General features: G+C 47.5%; 1 protein-coding gene across 1 annotated transcript in view; it reads right to left on the reverse strand.

The window, feature by feature from the left end:
• Positions 1-24395, reverse strand: part of DSCAML1 (DS cell adhesion molecule like 1) — a 342519-nt gene that overhangs the window by 1849 nt on the left and 316275 nt on the right. The window contains exons 28-32 of the mRNA XM_030538636.1: positions 18684-18714; positions 17741-17859; positions 16718-16870; positions 14145-14339; positions 4708-5019 (exon numbers count right to left, since the gene is read on the reverse strand). Of these exons, the coding sequence (XP_030394496.1) occupies positions 4708-5019; positions 14145-14339; positions 16718-16870; positions 17741-17859; positions 18684-18714 (810 nt within the window). The remainder of the gene's footprint in view (positions 1-4707; positions 5020-14144; positions 14340-16717; positions 16871-17740; positions 17860-18683; positions 18715-24395) is intronic.

Genomic DNA, 24395 nt, shown 5'->3' on the forward strand with positions numbered 1-24395 from the left:
GCAATAAGTAAAACAGAAAGCTGGCCCCTGTCTCTCAGCAACTTGGAATGGCCTGAGCCCTAGCTGGGAAAGCAGTGCATGAAGCGGGCAAGGCAGCAACAGCCCCCATAGGCTCCAAAGGTCAGTCCCTATATGCACAAGATAAAGGTTAGAGGGGAGAGTGATGCTATTGACTCATCTAGCCGAGCTCCCCGTGAATGCAGGGTTGAGTCCATCCAATCGTAAAGACGATGACTTTGTTCCATATCCTCATGAGCTGTGGGCTATTGGGACAAACCTCTGGTGCAGAGATTCACCTCTCTCTCCACTCAGCCAAATGAATTCATTTGCTCTTCTAGGGCCCAAATCTACAAATATTTATGGATGGGGGAATAAAAGCTGCGAAACCTCATGGAGCTCCAAGAAGGTGCGGTCATGAGGGGCAGTGTTTGTTTGCAGGATTGAGCCCTTAACCTTTGCTCAGCGCTGGATTGCTCCATAAGAACGGCCGTACCGGGTCAGACCAAAGGTCCATGTAGCTCAGTATCCTGTCTACCGACAGCGGCCAATGCCAAGTGCCCCAGAGGAAGTGAACCTAACAGGCTGTGATCACTCTCCTGCCATCCATCTCCATCCTCTGGCTAGGGACACCGTTCCTTACCCATCCTGGCTAATAGCCATTTATGGACTTGACTTAATCACCATGAATGTACCCAGTTCTCTTTTAAACGCTGTTACAGTCCCAGCCTTCACAACCTCCTCAGGTGAGGGGTTCCACAAGCTGACTGTGCGCTGCGTGAAGAAGAACTTCCTTTTATTTGTTTTAAACCTGCTGCCCCTTAATTTCATGTGGTGACGCCTAGTTCTTGTATTATGGGAACAACTAAACACTTTTTCCTTATCCACTTTCTCCATATCACTCATGATTTTATAGACCTCTATCATATCCCCCCCTTAGTCTCCTCTTTTCCAAGCTGTAAAGTCCTAGGCTCTTCAATCTCTCATCATATGGGACCCTCTCCAAACCCCTAATCATTTTAGTTGCCCTTCTCTGAACCTTTTCTAATGCCAGTATATCTTTTTTTTGAGATGAAGTGACCACATCTGTATGCAGTATTTGAGATGTGGGCGTACCATGGATTTATATAAAGGCAATAATATATTCTCAGTCTTTTATTCTCTATCCCCTTTTTAATGATTCCTAAGCTCCCGTTTGCTTTTTTGACTGCCTCCGCACACTGCGTGGACATCTTCAGAGAACCATCCACGATGACGCCAAGATCTTTTTCCTGACTCGTAGCTAAATTAGCCCCCATCATATTGTATGTATAGTCGGGGTTATGTTTTTCCAATGTGCATTACTTTACATTTATCCACATAAAATTTCATTTGCCATTCTGTTGCCCAATCATTGTGTTTTGTGAGATCTTTTTGAAGTTCTTCACAGTCTGCTTTGGTCTTAACTAAACTATCTTGAGCAGTTTAGTATCATCTGCAAACTTTGCCACCTCACTTTTTACCCTTTTCTCCAGATCATTTGTGAATTAAGTTGAATAGGACTGGTCCTAGGACTGACTCTTGGGGAACACCGCCAGTTACCCCTCTCCATTCTGAGAATTTACCATTAATTCCTACCCTTTGTTCCCTGTCTTTTTTAACTAGTTCGCAATCCATGAAAGGACCTTCTCTTTTATCGCACGACAACTTAATATACGTATGAGCCTTCGGTGAGGGACCTTGTCAAAGGCTTTCTGGAAATCTAAGTACTTGATGTCTACAGGATCCCCTTTGTCCACATGTTTGTCGACCTGTTCAAAGAACTCTAATAGATTAGTAAGACACAATTTCCCGTCAGAGAAACCATGTAGACTTTTGCCCAACAATTTATGTTCTTCTATGTGTCTGACAATTTTATTTTTTCACTATTGTTTGGACCGATTTGCCCAGTACCGATGTTAGATTTACCAGTCTGTAATTGCCGGGATCACCTCTAGAGCCCTTTTAAAATATTGGTGTCACATTAGCTAACTATCTGTCTTCCAGTCGTTGGGTACAGAAGCCGATTTAAAGGCCAGGTTACAAACCCTAGTGAATAGTTCTGCAATTTCACATTTGAGTTCTTTCAGAACTCTTGGGTGAATGCCATCTGGTCTTGGTGACTTGTTAAGTTTATCAATTAATTCCCAAACCTCCTCTAGTGACACTTCAATCTGTGACAGTTCCTCAGATTTGTCACCTACAAAAACTGGCTCAGGTTTGGGAATTTCCCTAACATCCTCCGCCGCGAAGACAGAAGCAAAGAACCGTGTAGTTTCTCTGCAATGACTCTATTGTCTTTAAGCGCTCCTTTTCTATCTGTATCATCGAGGGGTCCCACTGGTTGTTTAGCAGGCTTCCTGCTTCTGAGGTACTTAAACATTTTATTATTAATTAATTACCTTTGGAGTTTTTGGCTAGCTGTTCTTCAAACTCCTGTTTGGCTTTTCTTATTACATTTTTACACTTAATCTGGCAGTGTTTATGTTCCTTTGTATTTATCTCACTAGGATTTGCCTTCCACTTTTTAAAGGAAGTCTTTTTATCTCTCAGTGCTTATTTTACATGGTGGTTAAGCCACAGTGGCTCTTTTTTAGTTCTTTTACCGTTTCTCTTAATTTGGGGTATACATTGAAGTTGGGCCTCGATTACGGTGTCTTTCTTGAAAAAGTGCCCATGCAACTTGCAGGGATTTCACTGTAGTCCCTGTACCTTGTAATTCTTGTTTAACTAACCCCCTCATTTTTGCGTAGTTCCCCTGTGTTATATTATGGTATTTCCAAGTGGTCCTATTGTTGTTATCTCTTGGCCCAGCTCCTGTGCTTCACTCAGGACTAAACCTAGAGTTGCCTCTCCTCTTGTGGGTTCCCGTACCAGCTGCTCCATGAAGCAACCATTTAAAGTATTGAGAAATTTCATCTCTGCATTTTGTCCTGAGGTGACATGCTCCCAGTCGATATGGGGATAATTGAAATGCCCTCCTATTATTGAATTTTTAATTTTGATAGCTTCTCTAATTTCCCTTAGCATTTCATCCTCACTATCACTGTCCTGGTCAGCTGGTCAATAATAGATCCATACTGTTATATTTTTATTAGAGCATGAAATTACTATGCACAGAGATTCTGTGGAGCATGCGGATTCACTTGAGATTTTTACTTCATTTGAAGCAGCTGGCTTCAAGCTGCTTATAGGGGTTCTTGTTTTCATAGAGAAACTTCTTATCTCATATATAATGTTTGTTTTCTTTTTTCTACATTTTTTTTCTCATATAGTGCCACTCCCCTCCCCCCACGACCTGTTCTGTCCTGCCAGTATATTTTGTACCCCAGAATGATTGTGTCCCATTGATTGCTCTCAGTCCACCAGGTTTCCGTGATGCCTATTATATCAATATCCTCCTTTATCGCGAGGCACTTCAGTTCACCCATCTTATTTTTTAGACTTCTAACATTTGTGTAGAAGCACTCTAAAAACTGGTCCCTGTTTATTTGTCTGCCCTTTTCTGATGTGTCAGATTCTTTTTTTATGTGACTGTTTATCATCTGATCCGGCCCTTACATTATCCTCTTCCATCGTCTGCTCCTGACTATAACCTGGAGATTCTCTATCAATCATTAGACTCTCCCCTAAGAGAAGTCCGTGTCCGATCCACATGCTCCTCTGCAGCAGTCGGCTTTCCCCCATCTCCTGGTTTGAAAACTGCTCTGCAACCTTTTGAATGTTTAGTGCCAGCAGTCTGGTTCTGCTTTGGTTTAGGTGGAGCCCATCTGTCCTGTACAGGCTCCCCCCATCCCAAAAGTTTCCCCAGTTCCTATTGCACGTAAACCCCTCTTCTCTACACCATTGTCTCATCTACGAATTGAGACTCTGCCTGTCTACCTGGCCCTGTGTGTGGAACTGGGAGCGTTTCAGAGAATGCCACCCTATAGGTTCTGGCTTTCAGTCTACTTCAGCCCCCTGCTTCCTCTCATCTCTGCCTATAATGAACCTAGAATTTCAGAAGTGAGGATTGAAAGCAGCACCTGACCCAACACCAGAAACAAACAAACAGTAAATTACCAGGGAACATCTGTGTATAATAAACCTCATCGCAGACATGTAAGGCTAGGGGGGAGAAAGGAAAGTGGGTGTGGTAAACAAACATTGATCATAGTGTGAATCTGAAGGCTTTACGTTAACAGCTGCAAAGGGCTATGTGGGTGTGTGCAACCGAGAGGAGAGCAACAGGGGCTGTGGCACTTGACTCCTCTTGAGAGCGGAAGCTCTGTCTAGTTGTCATCCATGCTTCAGTTTGTTCTTTGAGAGTGTAGTGGGGTAAAACTGAGATGACATGTTCTGTGGCAAGTAATTATTTCCCTCTCTGAGCCCTGAAAGACTGGGAAATAGTGGTTGAACCCTTGTGTGAAATGAACCTTGTGTTTTTTCCTAGCTACCAAAGGAATCATGGAACAGATAGTAGCTGCAAATGTATGTGAGCACTTGCATTCCAGCTGGGGCCACACCAGCTGTGCTACCAGACACCCATGGGCTGCTCCAGTTGGTCGACACAGCAGGGCTGCTTGAAAACCCATTGGGAGCAGGGCCATGTGTGTGCTGGGGGCTGGGACCTCAGTGGCTGTAGGAGCCTTGCTGTAGCTTCACTCCTGCATGAGTGATTGCGGCACTCTTAGCCATTGGAAGGATACTTACTCTTGTTAGCTCTGTGTGGGATGGGCACTGCCACGTTCTTGCCTCTGTCACTGTCCTGTGGCTTGGGTGGGGAGGCGGTGAACCTGCAGATACCTGGCTCGGATGGAGTGCTCATGGATGTCATGCTGTCTGCGTTTTCATTGGTCCCTGTGGTCATTTGGTCGGAGGAGCTATCTGAGATGAAGCACTCTGTGATCTCAAACTTGGCATGCTGCAATTGCTCCTCCAGCTTGGCGTGCTCGTAGGCTCGGGCCAGCTCCTCGTAGGTGGACGAGGCGCTCTCTGTAGACACCATGCTGTTCCGCCCTTTGTCTGAAAGCAAGGCAGGCAATCAGTTCTGGCCTGGGGGGAGGTGGCACTGATGCAGAATGCTGAAGGTGTGGCAGAGTTTGACTAAATTGTGTTTTGAAATCACTGTATTAAAATGAAGCAGTCTGCATTTTTATCAAAACTTTATATGTTATTATGGAAAGCCCGCACAAAATCACAAACCTCACAGCAATAATTTAATGTTTGGTTGGTATGTGTTGTTTAAAATGATGTATCCTTGTTTGTGTGAATGGTTTTTGTTAAATACACAAGGTGTAGTTTAAATCATGCACAGATAATGGACCCATTTGTGTTTATTTAATCAAACAAAACACACACATCTTCCTGTGTATTTATTTTTATACAAGCATGAAATGGCAAACGTTGATGTGGTGTTCTCCATCAGTAAGCAAGCTTGTCTGTTGTGAGGGGCAAATGTCCTTAGTAGCTGGGCATGTGTCTGGTGCCTGCCCCAGCCACTCAAGATACTGACTGCGGAGCAGAGTGGATAAAAATCAATGGTAAAAAGAAGTGTCTTTTACATTGAATAGGTATTTTTATCAAAAAATTCCAATCTACAGAGATAGTATCAGAGGGGTAGCCGTGTTAGTCTGGATCTGTAAAAGCAGCAAAGAATCCTGTGGCACCTTATAGACTAACAGACGTTTTGGAGCATGAGCTTTCGTGGGTGAATACCCACTTCCTCAGATGCATGTAGTGGAAATTTCCAGGGGCAGGTATATATATGCTAGCAAGCAAGCTAGAGATAACGAGGTCAATTCAATCGGGGAGGATGAGGCCCTGTTCTAGCAGTTAAGGTGTGAAAACCAAGAGAGGAGAAACTGGTTCTGTAGTTGGCAAGCCATTCACAGTCTTTGTTCAATCCTGAGCTGATGGTGTCAAATTTGCTGATGAACTGAAGCTCAGCAGTTTCTCTTTGAAGTCTAGTCCTGAAGTTTTTTTGCTGCAGGATGGCCACCTTAAGATCTGCTATAGTGTGGCCTGGAAGGTTGAAGTGCTCTCCTACAGGTTTTTGTATATTGCCGTTCCTAATGTCTGATTTGTGTCCATTTATCCTTTTCCATAGAGACTGTCCAGTTTGGCCGATGTACATAGCAGAGGGGCATTGCTGGCACATGATGGCATATATTACATTGGTGGACGTGCAGGTGAACGAACTGGTGATGATGTGGCTGATCTGGTTAGGTCCTGTGATGGTGTCGCTGGTGTAGATATGTGGGCAGAGTTGGCATTGAGGTTTGTGGATTGGTTCCTGAGCTATAGTTATTATGGTGCAATGTGCAGTTACTGGTGAGAATATGTTTCAGATTGGCAGGTTGCCTGTGGGCAAGGACTGGCCTGCCACCCAAGGCCTGTGAAAGTGTGGGATCATTGTCCAGGATGGGTTGTAGATCCCTGATGATGCGTTGGAGGGGTTTTAGCTGGGGGCTGTATGTGATGGCCAGTGGAGTCCTGTTGGTTTCTCTCTTGGGTTTGTCTTGCAGTAGGAGGCTTCTGGGTACATGTTTGGCTCTGTTGATCTGTTTCCTTATTTCCTTGTGCGGGTATTGTAGATTGGAGAATGCTTGGTGGAGATTTTGTAGGTGCTGGTCTCTGTCTGAGGGGTTAGAGCAGATGCAGTTGTACCTCAGTGCTTGGCTGTAGACAATGGATCGTGTGATGTGTCCGGGGTGGAAGCTGGAGGCATGAAGGTAGGCACTGAATGCATCTGAGGAAGTGGGTATTCACCCATGAAAGCTCATGCTCCAAAATGTCTGTTAGTCTATAAGGTGCCACAGAACTCTTTGCTGAATCTAAAGAGAGTTTTAATTAAGGTACATTATAGCTCAAAAATATGACTGTGGAATAGGGATTATAAACTCTAGATCTATAGTATGAGACAATATAGTCATGTAAGGTTTAAGCAAAGTTTTGTAAATGAGTTCTAATAGTTCATGGATTAGGGACCCACTTTTATGGGGTTCTGTGTAGATTATTGAGGTTAATCTTTCTACCTACCACTGGGGCTCAGTGCTCAAGATACCATCAGAGATGCTTAGTTTAGAAGTTCTCCAACTTTGGATTTGTGACTCCAGAGATCACATGCTTGTTTGTTAGCAGCAAGAGTAATTAATATAGAGAGAGAGGGGAGAAATAGCAAACCTCAACTCTGTTTTTCCTCTGCAAATGGGTGCACACAGAGGCTATGTCTCCACTATTTGCTGGATTGGTGGGTAGTGATAGATCTATTGGGGATTGATGTATTGTGTATGGTGGAGATGTGATTGATAAATTGATACCTGATTGCTCTCCTGTTGACTGCAGCACTCCAGCTTGGTGAGAGATGGAAACAGAGTTGAGGGGGGAGCTGTGGCAATTGACCCTGTGCTGTGAGAATCTGAGGTAAGTAAGTTGCACTATGATATGTTGACTTCAGCTGTGCTATTCTTCTAGCTGAAGTAAGTAGCATGTGTTAGGTTGACACCTCCTCCCCCCCGACCAGGCCAGAGTCGATCCCTTAGCTGTCTTGAAGTGTCAGAGGATTGTTGGGGTGGAACAGATCTGGACAAGGAGGAGTTGTCTGCAGATAAATGGGGGGGTGGGGAGAGGCAGTAGAAACAAAAGGTAAAGTGTTTGTTTGGGCAGCATATTCCAGAAGTCTTGAGATCTGTCTGATTGGAGCCTTTAGTGATTGGTGATGTACCCCAGCATTCTCCCTCTAGAGGGAAAAACCTATAATGGCAGCAGGCAGTAAAGGAGATGCAGTGTGGGATGATTTGAATGAAGTTCCTCTACTGTGGGTAAGACAAGTGTCTGTGCAGAATGCAAACAAACTGTGCAACATAGAAATGCAAGGCCTGGTAGAGTGAGTGAAACAATGTCATGAGCAGTATTTCTTCTTGGGGGGCAGCTGTGTTTGTGTATGATCTTGAAAGGAACATGCAGGATCTCCAGCTTGGGAAACTGTTTTATTGTGGGCTGCCTGTCTTTGTTCTGGAGTGTTCTTGAATTCTCACATTTGAGCAAACTATGCAGTTGTCAAAGGAAGATCTGCCTATTTATTTCAGCTCTTTATTTTTTATCTACACTGGTAGTATTGCGTGTCAGTGAATATATTGAGTAGTATGATGATGACAAGTAACTAACTCACTCAATGCACTTACTTATGTTGTTGAGGATAATCTCTCCACAATGGGCAGGGTTCTGAAGCCTATCCACTGTCAAGGTTACCATCATTTTGTACAGTAAAAGTTGTTTGTTTGCCAATGATAGTGTGTATGTCCCCACAGTATACCCCCTGTAGAACAATGAAAAGAGGAATTCTCCATCATTCAGAAACAACTATAGAACTGTTTGTTTGTGCTATGAACCAGCAGATCATGGAAAGAGGTAGGGAGGGAGGTAGATAGGTGAGTGAGTGATCCAAACCTTGTCTGGTTTGTTTATGCATGCCACAAACTTTGTGTACAGAATGATTGTGAACCCTCACTTCATTAACATGGTTCAGTTGTTAAGACAGACTGGGATACAGTCTGTCCAACAGAGCAGATGTTGCAGGCACATTGCTGGATGAAATGTCAGAAAGAGAAACTGAGCAGTGTGCAAAAGAGCTCCAGGGTGATGTTGGTAACGTGAGGCTTGATGGATAGAGCCATGTCCACAATGATCTGGTTACAGGTGCCAGTGTGATAGTGGAAGGTTGGAATTGAATTGTCTTGTTTACAGGAATGGTTGAGAACTCACTCAGGAAATGAAATGTACACCTAGCAGAGTGCTCCGAAGTAGGAGCAAGACAAGCTCTACCAAACTGGGGGGAAAGGTCCAATGTCCAGTATGCAGCTTGGTCACAGACAATGCTGCAAATGTAGTGAAGATGAGAAGCACTTGTTTAGTGGAGAGTCCTAAGCTGACCACTAGTGGTTGCATGCTCAGTAGATGCACCTCCTTGCTAAAGGACTAATGACTTCAGTGTTTCAGCTGTACAGGCCACAGCTGTAGGATTGTGGAAGGATGGTTGCTTTGATAGGGAGGTCTCCAGGTGACCCTGTGGGCTCAACCCTTCTCTGTAGTGTGAGCAAATGCTGAGGCACGGCTGTGAGCACTAAGCCTAATGATACCCATCAGCCCCATAAGGCTGAGGCCCCTAAGCGACCAGAGGAGCTTGCGAACAGGGATGGCAAACAGGGGAGTTTACAAGGGAGTTTAGAGGGGAGGCAGAGGGGGCCAGGCCCTTGCATCAACCAATCCAGCCTGCATGCCACCACCACAAAGGACCATGTAGGGGCTGTGACTTTGCAGCACTTCAGTCTACAGGGACCATCCAAGGGCTTGTAGGGTGGAGTGCTGGGTGGAGCTGTGAGCCATGACCCCTGCTCCAAGCCAGCTGAAAAGCACCTGGGCTGCACTCAGCAGAGAGGGTCATCTCCCTTCGGAGGGCCACTGACTACACCATCCTACAAGCTTCTCTCAGTAGTAGCTGCAATAGCTGAGGACACTGTCAGAAGGAAGGTACGATGGATGGTGAGCTATCACCTGTTGTGCCATGTTTACTTGTATTCCACCAGACAGATGCAACTATGTCCAAAGCACAAGCTGGTCTCCCTAATGGGAGAGAGAGTTCAAGGACTGGAGACACAAGTATCAACCCTTCCTTGCATAACAGAAAACAAAGACAGACAGGCCCACAGAAGCATATCCTGACATCTGCCCAGGACAACATTCTGAGGAAGCAGAGCAGACTGCACTGGAAGACAGTGAGGAAAGTCAGCAGCATGTGACTTACTTCCAAAAGACAACAGAGGAGCATCCATGTTCAAGCAACACAAATACAGGTGAGCACCCACTTCAATACTCTCAGCCACATAACACATCTGATGGAAGGGAGCAGAAGGAGACTGCACCAATGGGAAGGCACAACTAACACTCCCAAGAGGAGGCAGCAGGTGGTGCTGGTCAGAGACTCCCTCCCATGGGGGACGGACTCACCAATCTGCCATCCTGACCAGGAAAGCCCAGACCTGTACTTTTCAGTACAATCTCCCACAGTAGTCTGGCCAGCAAGTTTTAGTAGTATGGGCTGGATGAATGCACTACAGGTGATTGATTGATAGAAAGCTAGGTAATGATTAATGGCTCCATTGCTAGTTGGCAGACAATCTCAAGCAGAGCACCCCAAGGATCTGTCCTGGGTCCAGTTTAATTCAATATTTTCATTACTAAGCCAGCAGATAGCAGGGACTGCACCCTCAGCAACTTTCCAGCAACTACAGACCTGTTAGTTTAACTTCTGTGCCAGGGAAGATAATGGAGCAAGTAAGGAAAGAAATCATCTGCAAACACTTGGAAGGTGGTAAGGTGATAGGGAATAGCCAGCATGGATTTGTAAAGAACAAATCCTGTCAAACCAATCTGATAGCTTTCTTTGATAGGATAACGAGCCTTGTGGATAAGGGAGAAGCGGTGGATGTGATATACCTAGACTTTAGCAAGGCATTTGATACAGTCTCACATGATATCCTTATCGATAAATTAGGCAAATACAATTTTGATGGGGCTACTATACAGTGGGTGCATAACTGGCTGGATAACCGTACTCAGAGAGTTGTTATTAATGGTTCCCAATCCTGCGGGAAAGGTATAACGAGTGGGGTTCCACAGGGGTCTGTTTTGAGACCGGCTCTGTTCAATATCTTCATCAACGACTTGGATGTTGGCATAGAAAGTACGCTTATTAAGTTTGCAGATGATACTAAACTGGGAGGGATTGCAACTGCTTTGGAGGACAGGGTCAAAATGATCTGGACAAATCAGAGAAATGGTCTGAGGTCAACCGGATGAAGTTCAATAAAGAAAGAAAGACAAATGCAAAGTGCTCCACTTAGGAAGGAACAATCAGTTTCACACATACAGAATGGGAAGAGACTGCCTAGGAAGGAGTATGGCAGAAAGAGATCTAGGGGTCATTCATAGTGGACCACAAGCTAAAGATGAGTCAACAGTGTGATACTGTTGCAAAAAAAGCAAACGTGATTCTGGGATGCATTAACAGGTGTGTTGTAAACACGGCACAAGAAGTCATTCTTCCGCTCTACTCTGCGCTGGTTAGGCCTCGACTGGAGTATTGTGTCCAGTTCTGGGCACCGCATTTCAAGAAAGATGTGGAGAAATTGGAGAGGGTCCAGAGAAGAGCAACAAGAATGATTAAAGGTCTTGAGAACATGACCTATGAACGAAGGCTGAAGGAATTGGGTTTGTTTAGTTTGGAAAAGAGAAGGCTGAGAGGGGACATGATGGCAGTTTTCAGGTATCTAAAAGGGTGTCATCAGGAGCAGGGAGAAAACTTGTTCACCTTAGCCTCTAAGGATAGAACAAGAAGCAATGGGCTTAAACTGCAGCAAGGGAGATTTAGGAAAAAGTTCCTAACTGTCAGGGTAGTTAAACACTGGAATAAATTGCCTAGGGAGGTTGTGGAATCTCCATCTCTAAGAGTAGGTTAGATAAATGTCTAACAATCAGGGATGGTCTAGACAGTATATGGTCCTGCCATGAGGGCAGGGGACTGGACTCGATTACCTCTCGAGGTCCCTTCCAGTCCTAGAGTCTATGAATCTATGACTCTCAACCAGGAAAAGCACTACATACACTGCAGAGTAGGGATAGGATCCAGAAGGACTTACACACATCATTAGAGGATTAGACATCCAATGAGGTTCAACAAGGATAAATGCTGAGTGAGTACTTAGGACAGACAAATCTCATGCACCACTACAGCCGAGGGACCAAGTGGCCAGGCAGCAGTTCTGCACAAAAGGACCTGGTAGTTGCAATGGACAAAAAGCTGCATACCAGTCAACAGTGTGCCCTTGTTGCCACAAAGATTAACTAACAAACAAACAGCATTTTGAGCCATATAAGTAGAGGCATTGCCAGCAGATCAAGGGATATGATCATTCCCCTCTATTCAGCATTGCTGAGGCCTCGCCTGGAGTACTGTGTCAAGTTTTGGGTCTCACACTACAAGAAGGATATGGACAAATTGAAAAGAAAGGAGTCCAGCAGAGGGCAACAAAAACAATTAGCAGCAAAGAGTCCTGTGGCACCTTATAGACTAACAGACAGACATTTTGGAGCATGATTACAGAATTTACAAGGCAAGGCCAAGGGAACTGGGCTTGTTTAGTCTGCAGAACAGAAAACTGAGGGGGGTTTGATAGCTGCTTTCAACTGTCTGAAAGGGGATTCCAAAGAGGATTGATCTAGACTGTTCTCAGTGGTGGCAGATGACAATACAAGGGTCTCCACATGGAGCGGGGGAGGTCCAGGTTGGATATTAGAAACCCATTTCCGCAAGGAGGGTGGTGAAGCACTGGAATGGGTTACCAGGGGAGGTGGTGGAATCTCCTTCCATAAAGGTCCACTCAACAAAGCCCTGGCTGGGAAGATTTTATTTTGGACTAGACAAGGTCCCTTCCCATCGTGATAGTCTAGGATTCTACATTACAAAACAAACGCTTCTGTAACAACCACTGTGCAGCAGCTGCTCAGGGAGGAACCAAGCTACCTAACTCTCCCACAGGACATACAATAGAACTCACTCCATAGTGGACTGTTTTGAGCACTAGATCAAGAACTGGCCTAATCTACTGACATTTTGTGAACAAAATCATAAAAAACTTAGATAGCACAGTCACAGCCAAGGTTCACAACATTGGCCTTAAGAGAAATGTTGAATACATGCTGAAGCCTATTTATTTCTGCAGCCTTGAACAAAATGCAGGGAAATCACTGTTGCCATTTGAAAGGAACTGAGTGAAATCTTAATAAGAGAATTATGCCACAACAGAGCTAAATCACAAGTATTAAACAAACAAACGAGACAAGCACCATCTCCAGCTCCTGTTCTTGCAAATATTCTCAATACTTACTTGGCAGCAGGCTCAAACCTTAACGGCTGAAGAAGAGGAGCTGGCTATGCCCTAGGCATCCAGCAATCATCCCTCCATAGTGCCAACTATAACACACATCAGAGTTCAGAGTGAACCATTCCAGACATACAGATACATTGGCTGCTGATGTATGTTTTACAGAAAGTCACACCAGTGAACTGGAGGAAGTCACTTAAGGACTTGGATTCAGCAACTCTTGCAGTGATCATCTCCCAGTTAACAGCAATAGCTTCTTCTACCAGTGCAGAAAGACTATTTATTTTCTTCCTTTGGACTAATTCATTCCAAGTTGGGACATACATACATACATAGAAAAGTTTGTTTTTCTTTTCCAGATTATGAACAAACAAACAGGAAAATGAAGACAGCTGAGTTACCTGCAGAAGCAATATTTTAAGTTTCTCATGTTGACCTGGCTGACCATCAATTGAATTTTGTTTTTAAAAAGTTTGACTAACTGTTTAGCTAAACTAAAAAAAAGCATAGATGCTTGTTGCATTAAAATATTATGTTGGCTGTTAAAGAAAAGAAAAAATCCAGAATACATGTTGTTACAGTTAGTTTGTTAAATAAAAGAATTTAAACATCTTTCCAGTGATGTTCTCCTCCTAATATTAATGATTAACCTGTTGAACTAGAGATATTTATGAAGTCATTGGAAGGTGAACTATCATCTGCTTCAATTACCTTTTGTAAATAAAATACCCAATCAATCAATCAATCATTTTCTGATATAGCTGTAAAACGAATCTGAAAAGTTTTCTAAATAATTCACTTAAAAATGTATAGCTACATCTGTCTCTGAGCTGTGAAGAATATGTACTAAGGTTATAACAACCAACAAACACAAATGCACTTTTAGGTAGAAATCCATGATTACATCAAGTCTTCTTGACTGATGATTTACATCAAATTGACCCTCCTGCAGACTATGCTCTGCCTGGACTCTGAAGAAAACATGCACGGAAGCTGGCTGCCAGGAGGCTCTCTGTGGATACACTCGGCTGTTTCCTGCTGGAGAGATGGTAGGAGGTGGGTGGGGCAGAAGCTGCTCCCAGGAGTGAATAGCTGAGCAGTGGTGCTGCCTCCCGTTTCTCTCTTGTTCCACTAGATGTGCCACACACCTGGCCTTTCCCTCAGGCAGCAATCCCCACCACCACATTCCCCATCCTGCCAACTCACCTGTGTCCTGAGATAAACTGGCACTGTAGCTGTCGCTCTCTGTGACCATAATTCCATGCTGGGATCCCACAGTCCTCCAGTCTGATGTCAGAGTACGTGCAGGAGTAGACGCCTGGCATTTGGTGAGAGTCCATTGGCTGGAGTACCTGTTCCGGGTGCTGTGCGCAGATTTCACACTCTTCCGGGAAACTGGGTCTGAAGCACAGAAGTTAGACAACAAAGAAAGTCACATTTGTTCTCTGAGAATTGAGAAAGATGTGCTCTCATGAGACAAACAAACATTGAGTCTCCCTGCGACCCACCTGTCTACAGGGTGAACATGCATGTTTGCCAATGTCCAGCTGTAGACACAGATGTGGGTCTGTGTATACTGCTACACCAACAGACACAAGTGTCTGTAGTTTAGTTTACTAGCCCTGACCCACCTGGAGCACTAAGGGGTAACTCATCAGCTAGAAAGAGTTGATTGATTGCTACCATGTGTTAGTTTGGCACATATCTAGTGGTCATCACCAGCATGGATGTTTAAACATTATTGGGCATCCAATCAGCAAAAAAGCCATAACTAGTGGAAAATTGGCAGAAAGCTTCTAAATACAATTGATAATGCAACTAAGTACTCAAAATAGTACTTTGGAAAACACTTACTTAGCTCCAGCTGATATATTTCATGCATTTTCCTGTGCTTTTATTTGTCTTCCATTAGAGCAAGAGTCTGTAGTCAATTGTATAACATGATAGAATTTGTAAAATGGACTGATGAGAGACACTGTCTGCTATTTTTAGGAAGTTATGCATATATTTAGACTCCCTGCCTCCTCTTTATAAAGCAAAGCATATAGTGTTGATGTTATGTCTCCAGCTGAGCAGATAAGTCAAGTCTAAAGCAACTGTAATTATCTTATCACATCACTAAGTACAAAGACAATCCATGCACCTTATTTACTTACTTAACAGTAATAACTCTTAGCAGAAGGTCTTTTGTGAATAACAATATATAACCATGCACTCTTACCTAATCCCTAAATGTAACACCCCTTTGAGCTAGACTGACTGACAGTAATTTGCAAATAGTTGAAACATTTTCACTCCCCCTCAGAATCTGTCTGAGGTTTGTTCAGTGCCCTGCTGCTGCTGCACTCATCCCTCTCACAGTTGCATTTGTTGCACAGGTGCTCTCATAGCCACACTGCACAAAGGGGAGGATGGCTTCTGGAGCAGGCAGCAGCACCACCTGTTCAGTAACAGGAGCAGGCTTATAAATGACAGAGTGCAGTTCAGTCAGTCAGTTAGTTAGTTTAGTTAGATGATAACACACACCACACCTGGTATTTCACACTTGTTCTTGACATGGGAAGAAATCACTTTTCTGTGGCACAAAGTTAGAGGGGAAATGGGCAGTATTCACATAGAACGTCTCACCCTAACCCTCCCTGATGTGACTTACTCAAAGCTCCAACCCCCAGTAATCCAACCGGTAGTAGATTTTCACTTTAGTTTTATGCAGTTGTGCTGCTGTGAGGAAGACAAGAAATGCCAACAGCCACCTGAGACACACACCGGCTGCAGTAGCATTTCTGTTTAGAGCACTTTGCACATTTTCTTTTAAAGTTCACAGACCATCAGTGTGTTGTGGAAATGTGTGTTTGCTAGTAGGAGCCCATGTATCCCACACGTGTTGCAATTTGGGGTGATGGTGAAGGGGGTCCTGAGGTACAACTCACTTCCTTTCCTGCCATTGGACCTGTGTGTCATTTTAAAGTGCGCTAAGATGCAAACACAGCCCAACTGGCATGGGTTGCCTGATGAAGACTCAGAACAGCATCTAGAGTCAGTTTCAGGGTATAGAGTCCCCCTGTTCCTACAGTAAGGTGAGCTACAGCCAGGGCCGGCACTTCCATTTAGGCGACCTTGGTGGTTGCCTAGGGCACCAGGATTTGGGAGGTGGCATTTTGCAGCCCTCAGTGGCAATTCGGCAGCAGGGGCGTCCTTCCACACTCCGGGTCTTTGGTGGCAATTCTGCGGCGGGTCCTTCACTCGCTCCAGGACTCACCGCTGAAGTAAGTAAGTGCCCTGAAGACCGGGAGTGCAGAAGGACCTCCGCCTAGGGCATCAAACACCCTGGCACCGCTCCTGGCTACAGCCAAGGGTGAGCGAGCTCAGTACAAGCCCCACGCACAGGATTTGCAGGTGCAACAATGATCACACCAAGCCATACAGCAAGTGAGGTGCCCAGGTCCCACTGCAATCCCCGAGCTACACCTAAGTTTGTGCTCTAATAGTTCTCCAAGTGTCTGTGAGCACACCTATTGCAACCTCCGGCAAGCCCCATGGCGCCTCTCATGCCTGAGCCCCAGCAGGATTCTCAAAGCAGGGCACATAGGCGTGGCCCAACCGGGCTGGATCCAACAGGCACACTCAGAGGCTGCCTAACTAACTCCACCCAGGTTGGTCTGGGAGGAGACAATGCTCAGCTCGATGGCTGGGGTACTCAGCCAGCAAACAGCCTGGGTCAGTTTCCTCTCTCTGCCTCTTGGGGAAAAGGGATCGGTCACACAGCCTGGGGTACTTACTGGTTCCAGGTCGAATGTCAGACATGTCGATCAAGGGTCCAGTGTTCTGTATCAGAGCAGGATGGTGCAAGGATACTCCAGTGCAGAAGCTCTGGGGATTCACAGCTTGGCTGAACTCCGTGTCTGTCACTGGTATTGTAGCCTTATCATCCCCTGCAAGGAGGACAGTTTGGGGGCTGAGCTCAGACAGCTCCACAGATGCAGCCATTGCAAGTAACCAGCATTACCAGCCCATGCTGTCCTGACCCACTTGACAGTAACTAACTCACTCCTTGCCAGATTGATCGCTGGCTTCCCTGCTTGAGGGGACCTTCCTCCACCCATGTCAGGCTCAATACACACAAAAAAGAGCTGGGGCTTCACACAGCTCCTCCTGTGCTGTATGGTGCAGGGCCAGGGAAGTGGCACTTCCTCCTTCCTGAGTATGAAATGGGGGCATGGCAGAGGGGACTCCCAGCCTCTGTCCTGAGGGCCCCTCTCAGCTTCCAACCCAGTTTCCCCCAGAACTGGAGTGTGAGAATGATCCCAGGTGGTATTGGCAACATGGCTGAAAATGGAATAAATACAAGGGGGTGAGGGATGGCAGGGCAGGGAAGACCTTCCAGTGCTAAGGGAAACTACATGCCCTGGCCAGGGTGGGCTCTTGGCATGGGGAGCTGGCACTCAGAAGCCAGGGCAGGCAGGTATCAACCTGGGAATAGTATTTCCCTGGCCAGAAGTGTGGCAGGGGAAAGATTCTCTTCCCCTAGGGCCCTTCTGTGGGTTCTCTCAATGTATGGCCATGCCTGTTCCATCTCACAGTGCTTGCTGCAGCTGCCCTCATCTCTGGTGTATGAGCAGGAGTGTCCCCCGGCCTGCAACATGCCAACTGGACCCAGCCAGGAGTCTGTGGGGCTAGTGGTAAGGTGCACCCGTGGCCTTCAGCAGGAAAGGGTTGGCAGACGGAGGGTTTGCTCAGCAATCCTTTCCTTTAAACAGTAATAAGGCCGAGTGCCATTACATCTGAGCAAGAGCCCCACTTACCCAGCTGCTTGATGCCCTCCTTATCCTCAATGAGCAGCTGGACACGAGGAATATCGATGTGCAGCCGGGGCCCCTGGGGGGGCCCTTTCACTGGGGTGTCAAAGCTCCGGTTATTCTTGCTGCAGAGAAAAGAGAAGCCAGTGAATATAGCAGAGCCTCCACTTCGCTGACTGAACACGCCTTACTGACAACCAGGTCTACAACCCCTTTCTTTCTGCTGGGGGGAGGAGGGGGGACACCACACAAAAGGGCTGTGGATGAAGAACAAGTCGCCACCCCCTCACATTACAATACCTGCCATGTATTGGTAGTCACTCTGCCATGCTTTGAAAGACAAGCAGAAAGTGATGCACCAGACCCACTGCTGTCACTGCGAGATACTCAGTGTTATGAAGCCCTCAAAGCCCCAGTTAGTGGGTAAAATAGGGTCTTTTCCCTGTGCTCCATCATCCTAGGGATCCAACCCCTGCAGCGCCGTGTGCTCGCTCTACCCCAAATGAGCAGGCAGGACTCTGAGCGAGTCACACAGCGCTGGGCCTCTGCGCCTGTCAGGTCACCACCTCTATCCCCTCTTCCTCAGGGCAGCCTCTCACCTGCAGATTCAATGCTGGGTACGATCCCAGACTCCCAGAGAGGGATTCAGACACCCCCATCTGGTGGACCACACCACTCAGCTTCTTCTCACCCAACATTCATCTGCTGTCAGAATAGGGGGGCCAGCTGTAGCCTGAGAAAAGCCACTGGCTACACCTGCTTTCAAGCTGCATTAGAAAGGGAGGCTTGGAAGTGACACCCCTGGTCACTGTGGGTCTGTCTACACTGCAAGTGGGAGGTGTGACTGCAGCATATGTAGACACACGCTGAGGGTGCGCTCTGGTGCCATGAACTACACTGGAAAGTGAGACAGGGTCTTACGCTGGAAAACAAGGCACTGCTCACCCACCTTATTAGCATTTCTGCCAAGCTCTTTGCATCTGCAATACAAAAGCAAGAGACATTTGTAAGAGAGCCACGAAAAGGCCAGAGGATGGACTCTGTTCCCACTGCACACTGATGCATGGGCTGGGGCGTGTCCATCTGTGAGAAGGCAAGTTTCTAGAACGGCCGCCTGTGCGATATGCTAGGCAGGAGGGTCCATGATGTGCACAGATACTATCAACATTAATTCTAGTGTAAGATGTGTCCTATCACAGTATCTTGCCATCAAACTACATCCAACTACTATAATAGGCACCGTTATTTTTGAAGTATCTGAACAAACTAGTTTGCTATTTTGTTTTTTAAATCCTTCCAGTCAATGAAGCTCTTGGCCTCACCCATCCTACCAAAATGTAGCTTTGTTCAGTGCATGCTTTTAAAGAGCAACACAATCCAACACCCAAGAGAGCCTCCAGGATCTACACTGAAATGGATGATCACAGACTTTAGAGCTTCAAGAACTCGTGGGGGCACTTTGTCTGTCTGTCTACTTCTCTCATACCCCGCACTGGCACGGCAGAGCAGCTCACAGATTCTTCTCTCAAAGACCATCTCCCCCGCCTTTGCAGGACTGTTGCCCATACTTACTGCTTTCCGCTAGAAATCTATTGTCTCCTATTAACTGTTGCGATATGTTTAATCCATCAAAGTTTTCTGTTTCATTAAGCAGCTGTCTATGCTCTGGGGACTGGGTGGGGAAAAGGGCAGGGAACCCTGTCCAAGTCTCTCTCCCGCCCCACCATATGCTAAGCTGCAGATGTAAGTTACAAAGGACACTTGGGAACATGGCTGTCCATGGTCAAACCCTCTAAGGTGTTTAACTGCAACCATCACAGGTAGCGTATGCCATTACAGAACTGCAAGGCCTGCCTTCCAGGAAACTCCAGCGAGACCTAACACTCATTAGTGTCAACTAATCACTTCCCAACAAATCCACCCAAAATATTAACAAAGCTCATGCAACTACCAGATGCTTCCCGAGCCTACCTTGTTCACTCTGCCTGCCTGCCTGTTAAATCCCTTCCTCCCAACCTGCTGTGGCTCAGCCATGCACTTCAGGGCCAACTCGCATTCTACCTCCATTCAGTGCGTAGCGCAGCACGGCACAGACGCAAGACAGTACAAGAAATGATGGCCAAGACAGTCCACAGTGACTAGTGATTTGGGAGGGGTCTGAGCACCCTTCCGTGAATGGTGCCTCTTCGTGGCATCTGCAGCCAGCTCCCAGAATCACGAGTCACACAGAAAAATCTCAGCCTAAATATTTAGCTGAACAACAAAGGAAAAGACAGTTACTCACCTTTGTAACTGTTGTTCTTCGAGATGTGTTGCTCATATCCATTCCAAGTAGGTGTGTGCATGCCGCGTGCACGTCCGTCGGAAGATTTTTACCCTAGCAACACTCGGTGGGTCGGCTGGGCGCCCCCTGGCGTGGTGCCGCTATGGCACCGAATATATACCCCTGCCGACCCGTCCGCTCCTCAGTTCCTTCTTGCCAGCTACTCCGACGGTGGGGAAGGAGGGCGGGTTTTGGAATGGCTATGAGCAACACATCTCGAAGAACAACAGTTACAAAGGTGAGTAACCGTCTTTTCTTCTTCGAGTGCTTGCTCACATCCATTCCAAGTAGGTGAATCCCAAGCCTTACCTAGGCAGTGAGGTCAGAGTGAGATACTGCAGCGTGTAGAACCGCAGAGCCGAAGGCTGCGTCCTCTCTGGATTGTTGCACCAGGGCATAATGGGAAGTGAAGGTATGCACTGAAGACCACGTAGCTGCTCAGCATATCTCCTGGATGGGAACTCAAGCTAGGAAGGCAGCCGAAGAGGCCTGAGCCCTGGTGGAATGGGTGGTAATATGCCCCGGAGAGGCATGAGCTAGGTCATAGCAAGTACAGATGCACGCCATTACCCATGACGAAATTCTCTGAGAAGAGATGGATAGGCCTTTCATCCGATCTGCCACTGCCACAAAAAGTTGGGGCATTTTGCGGAAGGGTCTCGTCCGGTCAATGTAGAAGGCGAGTGCCCTACGGACGTTGAGGGAATGCAACTGCTGTTCTCTATGAGATGTATGCGGTTTTGGAAAGAAGTCCGGAAGGAATATGTCCTGGTTGAGATGGAAGGCTGAGGCTTCTTTAGGGAGGAACACTGGATGTGGATGTAACTGCACCTTGTCTTTGTGGAACACCGTGTATGGCGGGTCCGCCATCAGAGCCCGAAGCTCAGAGACTCTCCTAGCCAACGTGATGGCTATAAGGAAGGCTGTTTTCCACGACAAATACAGGAGCAAGCAAGTCGCCAGTGGCTCGAATGGAGGAGTCATAAGTCTCATCAGGACCAAGCTGAGGTCCCAGGAAGGGGCAGGGCGTCGTACTAGGGGGTATAGACGCTCCAAACCTTTGAGGAACCTTGAGACCATAGGGTGGGAGAAGGCAGAGTAAGTACCTTCTCCGGGGTGGAAAGTAGAAATAGACACCAAGTGCACTCGCAATGATGAGATAGCGAGGCCTTGCTGTTTAAGGTACCAGAGGTAGTCCAATATAGTGGGGATGGGAACCTCCGTGGGTGATGTGTTTTGTGCTTGACACCAGCAAGAAAAACACTTCCACTTGGCCAAGTACCTAGATCGAGTGGAAGGTTTCCTGCTGCCCAGGAGTACTTCTTGCACTGGGGCAGAGCAACGTAACTTCAACTGGGTTAACCATGCAGGAACCACGCTGTGAGATGGAGGGATTGCAGGTCCGGGTGGTGAAGCCTGCTGTGGTCCTGCGTTATAAGATCCTGATGCGGGGGCAGAGGGATTGGGTTGGCTATCGAGTAGTCCAGCAACGTGGTGTACCAGTGCTGTCGGGGCCACGCAGGGGTGATCAGGATCAGACGAGCCCTGTCCCTGCGGAGCTTTAAAAGAACCTTGTGCACCAGTGGGAAGGGTGGAAAGGCGTACAGCAGCTGGTCCTTCCATGAGATTAGGAAGGCGTCCGATATCGAGCCCGGGGCTAGACCTTGGAAGGAGCAGAACTTCTGGCACTTCCTGTTGTCGCGGCAAGCGAAGAGGTCTATGTGGGGAAAGCCCCACTTCTGGAAGATGGAATATAGGACGTCCAGGCGAAGCGACCACTCGTGAGACCAAAAGGATCTGCTGAGATGGTCTGCCAGGGTGTTCTGAACTCCCGGGAGGAGGTCTATTGAGTGGACTATGCAAAATTCCCACAATTGGATCAACTCCTGACAAAGGGGGGAGGATCGAGTCCAACCCTGCTTGTTGATGTAGTGCATGGCCATTGTGTTGTCTGTAAGCACCAAAACACAATGACCTTGCAGGTGTTCCTGGAATGTCTGGCACGCCAGGCAGACTGCTCTCAGCTCCCGGACATTTATGTGCAATGCTACCTCTTGAGGTGACCAGAGGCATTGCGTGCGACAATGGTCTAGATGAGCTCCCCAGCCGAGAGATGACGCGTCCGTCATTAGGGACACCGAGGGCTGCCTCGGATGGAACGGCAGTCCCGCACAAACCAGGGAGGGTGTTAGCCACCAGCTGAGGGAGTCTAAGATGCTCTGAGGAATGGTGACCGCCATGTCTATGGTATCTCTGGCTGGACGGTACACTGAGGCGAGCCAGGTTTGAAGGGGACGCATGCATAGTTTTGCGTGCTTGGTTACAAAGGTACATGCCGCCATGTGACCAAGGAGGCTCAGACAGGTGCAAGCCGAGGTCGTCGGAAAGGTTTGGAAGCTTTTTATAACGGGGACTAGTGCCTGAAACCGGGGTGGTGGCAGGCAGGCTCTTGCGAGTTTGGAGTCCAGAATGGCCCCAATGAATTCTATTCTTTGAGTGGGTACGAGAGTGGATTTCTCTCGACTGATCATCAGGCCCCGTCTCTCGAATAGGTCCGTGACGATGGCTACGTGCCGGGTGACCTGGGCCTTGGAGGTCCCTCGAATAAGCCAGTCATCTAGCTTAACATCTAGGAAACACATGTATTTGCCGACGACGGAGGGAGGCGGCCACTACCGCCATGCACTTTGTAAAGACACGAGGAGCCGTGGAGAGGCCAAACAGAAGGACCGCAAACTGGAAATGTTGGCAGTGCACCGTAAAACGTAGGTACCGTCTGTGCGGGGGGTAAATAGCGATATGGAAATATGCGTCCTTCATGTCGAGAGCAGCGTACCAGTCTCCGGGATCCAAGGAAGGGATAATGGTCCCCAGGGATACCATGTGGAACTTCAACTTCTTCAGAAACATGTTGAGTCCTCACAGGTCCAGGATGGGTCGAAGACCTCCCTTTGCTTTGGGGATTAGGAAATATCGGGAGTAAAATCCCCTGCCCCTTAATTCCTCCGGTACCTCCTCTATAGCTCCAATCGAGAGGAACGTGCAAACCTCTTGCCAGAGGAATTGCTTGTGAGAGGGGTCCCTGATGAGGGATGGGGAGGGACGGAGGGGTGAGAGGGAGGGGGCAAAATAAATTGGAGATGGTATCCAAATTCCTCCGTGCGTAGGACCCAGCGATCCAAAGTTAACTGGGACCACGCAGGGAGGAAGGAGGAAAGGTGGTTGGAAAACTGAAGGGGATCCTGGGAAAGGACTGGTGTTCTGCTCTTGGGCGCACCTCCAAAAGTTCGCTTTTGGGCCTGGCGCTGGTTTGGTGGGACCGGTATTGTGTCCGCCTTGGGACCCAGATTGTCACCTGCAGTTCCCGCGACCGCGCCTCCTGCCAAAGTCTTGACACGGTCTGGGCGGGGGGTAAGGGCGCTGGAGTTGGCTACAGAAGGACCTGCGCTGGGTCTGTGGGCTGTGCATCCCAAGGGAACGCATGATCACCCGATTGTCTTTAAGACTCTGTAGCCTGGGGTCCATTTTCTGGGAGAAAAGGCCCTGGCCTTCGAACGGCAGGTCCTGGATGGTGTGTTGCAGTTCAGGAGGAAGACCTGACACTTGCAGCCACGAGATTCTCCTCATAGTAATTCCTGAGGCCACGGTTCTGGCCGCCGAATCCACAGCGTCGAGGGAGGCCTGCAGGGACGTTCGCGCCACCTTCTTTCCTTCCTCGAGAAGGGCTTGGAATTCCTGGCGGGAGTCTGGTGGGACCAGCTCAAGTGAACTTACCCACCGACTGCCAGGTGTTATAGTTATATCTGCTGAGCAGGGCCTGTTGGTTCGCCACACTGAGTTGGAAGCCCCGTGCAGAGTAGACTTTACATCCCAACAGGTCCATCTGCCTAGCCTCCCGTGATTTTGGGGCTGGGGCTTGCTGGCCATGGCGATCTCGCTCATTGACGGATTGAACCACCAGGGAGCATGGAGGAGGATGGGTATATAGGTATTCATATCCTTTGGAGGGTACCATATACTTTCTTTCCACCCCTCTGGCCATAGGAGGGATAGATGCCGGGGATTGCCAGATTGTGTCCGCTTTGGCTTGGATAGAGCATATAAACGGCAAAGCTACACGGGTTGGGGCATCCGCCGACAGTATGTCTATCACCAGATCCTCAACCTCAGGGACCTCCTCCACCTGGAGATTGATATTTAAGGTGACTCACCACAAAAGATCCTGGTGAGCTCGGAGGTCGATAGGGGGCGGGCCCGAGGAGGATGTACCGGCCACTGTCTCATCGGGCAAAGAGGACGATGACAGGCCCGGTACCAGTGGTTCCTGGAAGGACTCTT

Source organism: Gopherus evgoodei, chromosome 19 (assembly GCF_007399415.2).
Source record: "Gopherus evgoodei ecotype Sinaloan lineage chromosome 19, rGopEvg1_v1.p, whole genome shotgun sequence".
Taxonomy (NCBI): Eukaryota; Metazoa; Chordata; order Testudines; family Testudinidae; genus Gopherus; species Gopherus evgoodei.